Here is a 9,498-nt window from a genome sequence, read left to right as displayed (position 1 = left end):
TGTGATTCTGCTCTAATTAAACTATAATTAATAAAAATCTGATTGATAGCTAATAAATTCCAATAAAACATTAATAAATTCAAATTAACTAATTATCAGTAATTAAATGATAATCAATTAATAGTTAATTAATAGTCAAGTAATATTTTTTAAGTTGGGGGAAATTGGACCAATGAGGATCTAACCCTGAAAAACTCTATTAACAGAGAGGATTTCACCGCTCAAATGTTTTTAGATGGACAATATATATTTTAAGTGGAGTAATATTTAATTAATTACTGAGCCATTCGCACCATGAAATGAGTGTGTGTATTGTATGTACACCTAATATATATGCTTTTATATGTGATAAAATGAGGTGACATGCAAGTTTTTGGTGAAGTAATTTTGTATATGTTAATGTAGAAAGTATTTATAGTGGGTGCCTATCAAATTAATTGTAACTCATAAACCCAATCACTAAACCTCTTATATACATGTATACAATATGAATGGCGCCCAACCTATCATATAGTTAGCGGTTCATAACTGCAACGGTTTAATTACGTATACAACTTAATTTCTCTATCGTAATGATAATTCTTAATGCATATGTCTCAAAGAAATAAAAATAACTTCTATTTGCAAATTTAAGTATAGAGACATTATCAAGTCAAAAAAAAAAGTATAGAGACATTATAAAATACATTCATTCAACAAAATAATATAAATATCATCTAAAAGGTATAATACTAGATATAATTTTGAATTCTCTTCAAAAAATAAAACGTCAAGTTTAATTATATGTGGATTTGTCACCAACAATTATATTATTAGGTGACGTTAATAGTTTTTTAGGGCAGAGGCTCAGAAATTTTCAGAAATAGTATGCGTATATTCGTAATTTCATAAATATATTATTAAAAATAAAAAATACGATCTAATTTAATTTATTTTATTTTTTATTTTAATTTAATTATTAATTTATTAAAGAAATTAAATTCCCCTGATCGAAAGTCTAGCTCCACTGATCTTCTGCCACGTATCTCATGCAAACACCAAAAGAGGTTTCGGGTCGGTTCAATTATGATGGGCTAATAAATGGGCACAACACAACTAACTTTTACGACTCCTCGGCACACTGTAGCACAGCCGTATTTGAATATTTTCTAACAGAACAAAAAGAAATTGAAAAAAAAATAATACTATATATTATATAAAATAAGTATATATTGTGTGTGTGTGTGTGTACTTTAGTGTGGGCCGATTCACGCTTTCCGCGTGCCCAAGCCGAGCCGTTGGAGCCGGATATGTTGTTTTTCCTATTTATAGGGCAACACAACAACTCCGAAAACTCACACGCAAATTTTGAGTACGCACAAAGAACGTGAAAACTACACAAAAAGGAAGAGGTGAAGCGTGAGAATTCGTGGCGCATTTTTTATCGGTAACGACGAAAAAATGGTGATGATAGATCAGTATATTTTTGGATGTTTCGCCGCTTCGCTGTTTGGATTCGCTTTGCTCTACAACTTGCGCCGGAAGATAAGGCGGAATAGAGGCTCCAAGGCTGCCGGAAAGGATGAATGCATTAAGACTTCCGCCGCCGTCAGCGCTGGATTGAGGCAGGATACCGGCGACGACGCCGACATTATCATTGTCGGTGCCGGTGTTGCGGGGGCGGCGCTGGCTTATACCCTCGGCAAGGTAGGGAGTCTTTTAGTTTCTTCCACAGCTATATGATCCTTCTTAATTAGATTTCGTTTCGCTATAATCTTAGCTACATTCACTAAATTTCATGAAGCCTAGAAACTATTGCATCTGTAAAATATTATTCAGGCTAGGTGTGTAGACGTATGCGAATAAACACTAATTATTGCTAGAGAATTAGTGCTTCACTTTTGTATTATTATATTAGGATGGAGCTGACGATTCAAATCATTTTCCCCGTCTTATATTCTACTATTGATTAAAGCTTTCAAGCTGATAAAAAATGTTGTCTTCAAATAAATACTGCATCTAACGTACTCGATTAGGATTTATAAGAGCTCAAAACATGCAAATGATTGTGTATTTTAATGCTGGACAATTGTGTGGAAATTAGGTCTTTAATCTGTCATTAACTTGTAAGCTTCATGTTTGTTTCCTTTCCTCTGTGAAAAATCTATTTATCAGCGTATTCTTCTTGACTTTCACAAGTATCTAATAGCAACTACTAACATTTGCTGGTTTCAATCTTTGAAGAAATACGATTAATGCATAGCTGGGAATAATTTTTCTTAAATTGATTTCGAATATGGCAAGAAATGGAGTGCAACGAAATTAAGAAAAAAAAAATTGATTTAGACGGCGACAGCAGGATTTTTCTATAGTCACCTACGGATCTTAGTTGCCATTTAACGAAAGAAAAGTTTGATTCCTCAGTTAATAACTATAACAAACTATGACAATTTGGCCTTTTTCCAATTTTTAAGATGATGTTTGTTGAATTTTACACAAAATATTACTGTCTTTGCCGTTGATTATTTGGGATATGCATTTAGTTATATAACTTGGCAAATCAAGCCATCCACCTACTGCAGCAGTAGATCTACAAACTTTACATGTCAAGATGTATGATTGATTGTGGAATACTATGCTACTAATATGGTCAAATGAAGCACTAATCTCGACACGTTATTTTACTCTTAACATCTTTCATTTACATAATTGTAGGATGGACGTCGAGTTCATGTCATTGAAAGAGACTTGACCGAGCCAGATCGCATCGTTGGCGAACTTCTCCAGCCTGGCGGTTATTTGAAGTTGATTGAGTTAGGTCTTGAAGGTACAGCTGCAGTGGCCCAATCTAATCTTTTTTATCAACTCCATATTTATTGTTACCATAAATATTTATATGGGAAGGAAGAGTTAGGTCCAAATTTATTAATAGCAGGAAAAGTTTGGTGTGTTCATTGAATTTGTGCTAAAATTGGTTCTGATTACCCAACTGCAGATTGTGTGAGAGAAATCGATGCTCAACAAGTATTTGGATATGCCCTTTACAAGGAGGGTAAAGACACCAAGTTATCTTACCCCTTAGAGAGATTCGATGCCGACGTCGCCGGCAGAAGCTTTCACAATGGCCGGTTCATCCAAAGGATGAGAGAGAAGGCTGCAACACTTCAAAAGTACAATTTCGTAACACTTTATTTAATGATCTTACATATGGATTTTGTGAATTCTACTATGTTAAGTTGGCAGACTTTACCATAAGGAGTAATACTTAGTTGCACTCCTATGAAGGGCTTTCTAACTCCATCAATTGGTCAATTTTGCAATTTTTGTCTACTGTGTTTATATTGACTGATACCTAAAAGTTGAAAAAGATGCAAGGTTGAGTAGATGGATATTTACCGAATCAAATATCAAATCCCTTGCAATTCTAAATTCTAATAATAATAATAAAGATTTTAACTCAATAGTTTCCTGGTGCAGTGTAAGGCTTGAACAAGGCACAGTAACGTCGTTGCTTGAAGAAGAGGGAATTGTTAGAGGTGTGCAATACAAGACCAAGAAAGGCGAAGAGATCACAACTTATGCTCCTCTTACCATTGTTTGCGATGGATGTTTTTCGAACTTGAGGCGCTCTCTCTGTTCTCCTCAGGTGAATACGATGACACCAAACTCCACGCTCTACAACTTGTATGTTGTTTTTGACATGTCTAAAAAGTTTCTAACATGATTTCTCTTCACATGGTCAGGTAGAGAACCCCTCTTGTTTCGTCGGTCTGATCCTGGAAAACTGTGATCTCCCACATGCTAATCATGGACATGTTGTTCTTGGCGATCCTTCACCTATCCTGTTTTATCCCATCAGCAGTACAGAGATACGCTGTTTGGTTGACGTTCCCGGGCAGAAGGTTCCATCCATTTCCAATGGTGATATGGCCCATTATCTGAAAACTGTGGTGGCTCCTCAGGTGCTTGAATGCTCTCTCTCTCTCAGACTTGAATTTCTTCCTTACTTGGTTCTACTTGTATAAGCTTACTTAAATCAATGTTTCAACAGGTTCCTCCTCAGCTGCATAATTCATTTATAGCTGCAATCGAGAAAGGAAATATAAGGACCATGCCAAACAGAAGCATGCCAGCAAATCCTCTTCCCACCCCTGGCGCTCTTTTGTTGGGGGATGCATTCAACATGCGCCACCCTTTAACCGGTGGAGGAATGACCGTGGCTCTGTCTGATATTGTTCTCCTTCGCAATCTTCTTAGGCCTATTGACAATTTAAATGATGGATCCACACTCTGCCAATATCTCGAATCCTTCTACACTCTAAGAAAGGTAAGCTATAGATTTTGAACATTCCTGTTGCATTTTATAGTGAGCGAATTGAAGCACGACATAGAAATTTCAAATTTGATGTGCGAATTTGATTGCAGCCAGTGGCATCTACCATCAACACATTGGCCGGAGCGCTCTACAAAGTTTTCTGTGCTTCACCTGATCCAGCAAGGAAGGAAATGCGTGAGGCTTGTTTCGACTACCTGAGCCTAGGAGGCATCTTCTCAGAAGGCCCAATCTCCTTACTTTCTGGATTGAACCCACGCCCATTGAGCCTCTTTCTCCACTTCTTCGCCGTGGCTGTCTATGGAGTAGGTCGTTTACTACTTCCATACCCTTCACCAAGCAAGGTTTGGTTGGGAGCGAGATTGCTTTCGGTGAGTAACTTTCATGTCAATTTTTTCAAGATCGTTGCATTGCGTTGTGTTTGCTAAGTTTCTACATCATTTTCTATTGTGCAACTCTAACAATTCATATTTTTCTGAATTCACAGGGTGCATCTGGAATCATTTTCCCAATTATAAAAGCAGAAGGCGTTCGACAAATGTTCTTCCCTGCTACTGTGCCAGCGTACTACAGAGCAGCCCCTGTTAAGTAGAAGATAAACGGCCAAATTATCATATTCATTATTTTGTTCTTTGCTTTAGAATGAAAAGAAAAATAGTGTGTTGATTTGCCTGAAGAAATACTAGTACTATAGCTCTGTATGTTGTCTCACTCAAAGAAGCAGAAGTGCAACACCAATACAATAAGCTAGAAGTGCCAACACAATATTATTACAGTGTAAAGCATTTACCAAAACGTAGATCTAAATTTCTACTAATCGGGAGTAAATCTTCATATCAACTTGTATTATATATACTCTCTTATTGGGAATAAATTTGTTCAATACTATTTGTTACATCTTCTCTTGAATTCTAGTATCTCATTAGCCCATTATCTATTTACCATGTTTATTCTTGGAAAATGTTTATTCGTGACTCCTATAGTTTATTTGATTGTTTATATATTAGTGCTTCTTAATGAGTGAGAAAAACAAGGGCTAATAAAGCATACCACAAAAAACATCAATTGCAAAATGAAAACTAATTAGATGTGAAAAACGATTTTCATTCAACATAAAATACCACTACACATCGGATTAGAAAACGGAGACTATGCAACCACATATTTTCCAGCCCCAAATCAAACTCACAATTAGGCCCTCTCACCCCTAATTCTCCTGGCAAGCTGGATATCCTTGGGCATAATCGTCACTCTCTTCGCATGGATGGCGCAGAGATTCGTATCCTCAAACAATCCAACGAGATATGCCTCGGCTGCCTCCTGAAGCGCCGCCACGGCGGAGCTCTGGAACCTCAGATCAGTTTTGAAATCCTGCGCTATCTCGCGAACAAGCCTCTGGAACGGGAGCTTCCGGATCAAGAGCTCGGTGGATTTCTGATACTTGCGGATCTCACGTAGAGCGACGGTGCCGGGGCGGAAGCGGTGGGGTTTCTTCACTCCGCCAGTCGCCGGAGCGGATTTCCTGGCGGCTTTAGTTGCCAGCTGTTTGCGCGGCGCCTTGCCGCCGGTAGATTTGCGGGCGGTTTGCTTTGTGCGAGCCATTACTAGGGTTTGTGTTCGGAATTTGGAAGGGAAGAAGATGGGGATTTCGGCGATTGGAATTTGAGATGAGTGGGAAGAGATTTGAAGGAGTATTTATTTCTGGTTAAGGCGGGATGGAGTACGATCTTGACCGTTGATATCTGCTTTTCGTAATGAACAGCTGTGATTTACTTATGTGTATGCGCGGATCTCTGACGTGGCAGTTTAAATGTTCGTTGGATCAAGTGTAGAAATCAGTGGCTGGAGATAAAGAAGGTCCGGATTCATGACGTGTCATGTGCAGTGCCGGGTTTTTTACATTAAAATAACGTAGGAATACGTTGGTTTAAGAGGGATCTTCCAAAATAAAGTGAAGTCGTTGGTTATAAAACGGGGTTTTATTTTAGACCCAATGCATAAAATTATTCATTTCCATATAATAAAAATAAAAAATATATTTATTAAAAAATTTAAAAGATAATTAACTTTTATATAAAATTATTTCATTATTTTTATTTTATTCTTTTGTCAATTTCACTTTTTCCTATCTTTATGCAATTCTCTCACTCTTCTCCAATTCTCTTCCCCTCTCATTAAACGCTCAATGTAGTTTTATTTCCAAATCTTGTGCTTCCTAATTTTTGTCCATGCTTCACTCGCATTACATTTTTTATTAAATTCAAATTCCCTTTGGATTATTCGAATTCTACCATAATTGCCCTAAATCGCCAATCGCCGATGAATTCAGTCTGCTCTGTAATGTATTACTAGAGCTTAACTAATTCAAAATTTATGGAAGGTCAAAGTTTATCTCAAGTCAATTAATTTTTTTTTTCTGGTGTCCAATTTCTAGACTTCGTTTATTTCCTTCGCAACCATTCATTGTTTTGAAAAATGTCGGAGAAGAATTTTAGAAGAGGGGCGTGACTGCCGCTCCTCCTTCTTCCTTTTCACATCAGATCTGGGCGACAGATCTTTCAATTCACACCACATCTGGGCGCCGGAAATCGCCTCCTCCGCCGATCAACCGGAATTTTCCTCTGGATTTCCGATTGGAAGGTCCGGTCTGTACACCGATCTGAGTTTAGGAGGACCGCCGTCCGCCTCCTCCGCCTTCTTCGGCTCCTTCAACCGCTGCCTCCGTAACTGCACGACGGCAGTCTTCTGCTTTCTATCGTAACATCTGGAGTTCATCTGGGCGGAACGCCGTTTCAGCGAGAAACTATACCGCTGCTCGCCTACGCCGCCAGCCGTGCCCCTGCTCGCCTCCGCCGCTGGAGGAATCAACACGCAGCCACCAGCTGTTTGACGCTGCTCGCTCGGAAATCTCTTGCCGCCGCCGCTGCTTCTGCAATCATGTCGACGGGTGGGCTTAACCTACCGGTTGTCTCCAACAATTTTATTCATAATTCTTCCCTGCCACACAAGAAAAATCCTAGCCCATCGGGGGGAATTGCTACTGTGTCAAGCTCTGTTCTGCCAGAGGCATCTCAGCTGCACCGGAACCCTAGCCCGCCTGTGGGGTTGGCGGCATCTGTTCAGCCTGCGTCACACCAGTTTCGTGTAGATGGCTCGTCTGCCGATCAGCGCAGTCGAAACATGGCTCCTAATGCCAATCTTCCAGGGAATAATTCTTATATTGTTCCAACAAATAACCGCTCCCAACAGAAGACGGCTGAGACGGCTCTTGTCAAATCATATGTCGATATTACTGCGAATCGGACGCCGCGTCGTCCGGATGTTGCTGCACATCATTATCATGCTCTACGCCCTACAAAAGAAGGTGATCACTACTGTTTCAAGATGCCTACAGAGCTTCATTTGAAGCAGATTTCTGACCTTAATCATGCTTTGACGGGAAGGTTGTTGTTAAACAAAGGGGAGAAGCCCAAGCCTGCGTTGATGATTAAAACGGAGCTTCAGAACATGTGGAATATCAGTTCGCCTTGGCAACTCATTCCTTTGGGTAAAGGATACTATACCATAGTCTTCCAGAACGCAGAGGATAAAGAACGAGCTAAAGCCAAGTTGATTTGGGAAGTTTTTAATGGAAATCTCCGCCTTCGCGAGTGGGCGAAGAACTTTGATCCGTTTAAAGAACTCTCGTCGTTGGCAAACGTTTGGATTCGTATACATTATTTGCCTATCGAATATTGGCATGCGGAGGTGCTGGCTGGAATTGCACGTTTCGTGGGCCATCCGCTGAAGATTGATGGTGCTTCGATTACTCGAGATTTCGGACAGTTCGCGCGTGTTCTTGTGGAGTTAGATATGTCCAAATCTCTCCCTACTACGCTTCTATTTGATGGGGGTGACTATTCTTTTCATGTTGAGTTTACTTACGAGTACTTACCGTATTATTGTTCCAAGTGTAAGATCACGGGGCATTCTCCCGATAAGTGTCGTAAAGCTAATCCGCAAGTGGAGACTACTATGAAGCCGGCTGGAAAGCAACAAGCAATGGCGAAACAATGGCAGGAGGTTTCTGAGCCAGGGATTTCTTGGGGTAAATCGATTCCGGTAGGGCTACAATCTGAACAGGTACAGGATTCACCACCACATGGAAATAACTTGATACGACACGAGGTTGTCGAGGAACAGCATGCGGTGCAGCAGAAGGTCTCATCATGCGCTGCAACTCTTATTGAGAATAGGTTTGCTGCTTTACAGTCGAATGTTATGGAGCAGGTTGTGACGTCCCATGAGGATGTGAACGAGAGGGATGACCGTATTTTGTCAGGGCCTGATTCGTTGGAAGTTGTGCTAGTCCCGGTAACTTCGGAGCATCAACTGGATGGCAACGATGAGGATGTGGATGAGGATATAGAGATGGAGACACCGAATGGAGTCGTGAATCTTGCGAAGAATGTGGCAGCTGCTGCAGAGGAGGGCAATAGCTTGCGGAATGAAACTTTGGCGCTTAAGGATGCAGTGGCGGAGAAGCAGTCGGAGGTTGGGACAGATGGTTTTGTGAGTGAGCAGGTTCATTCTCCGATTCAAAAGGAGGTTGTTGGAGATAAGCAGTCCAATCCTACTCCGGAGGATATTGCTGGTCGTATAAGTCGGTTAGAGGAGCAGGTTAATCAAGGGATGTTTTTGCTCTCGGAGCCGAAGCGCGGACGTGGCCGTCCAAAAGGCTCGGGAAAAGGAAGTGAGCTTGGTCATGCAGTTCCGACTGATAGCATTAAAAACCGCCTCAGAAATGCGGAGGGTCTTGGATTTCAGCCGAGCAACTTCGTTGTTGATCATAGTAGCAGCAACACGATGCGTACTATGAACAATATTGCGAACCTCCGTTGGTCGGATGTAATTGCCATGGAAAATGATCGCAACAAGGATGATTATCATTCCAATATGGATTTTAATATTTGATTGTTGGTTTTTGCGGAAACGTTTAGACTTTTCTGAGCGTTTTGTTTTTTTTATCGGACTCTTTTAGAGTCTCTGTTCCTTGCTTGCGTCTTGTGCATTCAAGGGTTTTTTTTTCTTCTTTTTATATTAAACTTCCATTTCAGCAAAAAAAAAAAAAAAAAAAATTGTTTTTTCTTTTTATTTTTTGTTGCAAAATTTTGAAAATGTTTAAATTTACGTAGATTCCGATTGCA

General features: G+C 40.0%; 2 protein-coding genes across 2 annotated transcripts; one reads left to right on the top strand and one right to left on the bottom strand.

Moving 5' to 3' along the window:
- The first annotated feature begins 1,213 nt into the window (after positions 1-1,213).
- Positions 1,214-5,207, top strand: LOC131017851 (squalene monooxygenase SE1-like). Its single transcript, XM_057946597.1, has 8 exons — positions 1,214-1,686; positions 2,695-2,806; positions 2,975-3,149; positions 3,457-3,625; positions 3,723-3,941; positions 4,031-4,306; positions 4,405-4,683; positions 4,800-5,207. Exons 1-8 carry the CDS (start codon positions 1,441-1,443, stop codon positions 4,902-4,904), a joined length of 1,581 nt encoding a protein of 526 aa, XP_057802580.1. The 5' UTR covers positions 1,214-1,440; the 3' UTR covers positions 4,905-5,207.
- A 188-nt stretch (positions 5,208-5,395) lies between these two features.
- Positions 5,396-5,991, bottom strand: LOC131017976 (histone H3.2). Its single transcript, XM_057946745.1, has one exon. It carries the CDS (start codon positions 5,912-5,914, stop codon positions 5,504-5,506), a length of 411 nt encoding a protein of 136 aa, XP_057802728.1. The 5' UTR covers positions 5,915-5,991; the 3' UTR covers positions 5,396-5,503.
- Between the last annotated feature and the right edge of the window lie 3,507 nt (positions 5,992-9,498).

This window comes from Salvia miltiorrhiza, chromosome 1 (genome assembly GCF_028751815.1).
Source record: "Salvia miltiorrhiza cultivar Shanhuang (shh) chromosome 1, IMPLAD_Smil_shh, whole genome shotgun sequence".
Lineage (NCBI taxonomy): Eukaryota > Viridiplantae > Streptophyta > Magnoliopsida > Lamiales > Lamiaceae > Salvia > Salvia miltiorrhiza.
The sequence above is the reverse complement of the archived record's forward strand: the minus strand, read 5'-3'. Positions and strand labels throughout refer to the sequence as shown.

Bases quoted from the DNA above. Each gene is read 5' to 3' on its own strand.
- LOC131017851 (XM_057946597.1), top strand. From the start codon at position 1,441: ATGGTGATGATAGATCAGTATATTTTTGGATGTTTCGCCGCTTCGCTG. The intron at 1,687-2,694 runs GTAGGGAGTCTT...ACATAATTGTAG, and splicing joins TGGCTTATACCCTCGGCAAG to GATGGACGTCGAGTTCATGT. The intron at 3,942-4,030 runs GTGCTTGAATGC...ATGTTTCAACAG, and splicing joins AAACTGTGGTGGCTCCTCAG to GTTCCTCCTCAGCTGCATAA.
- LOC131017976 (XM_057946745.1), bottom strand. From the start codon at position 5,914: ATGGCTCGCACAAAGCAAACCGCCCGCAAATCTACCGGCGGCAAGGCG.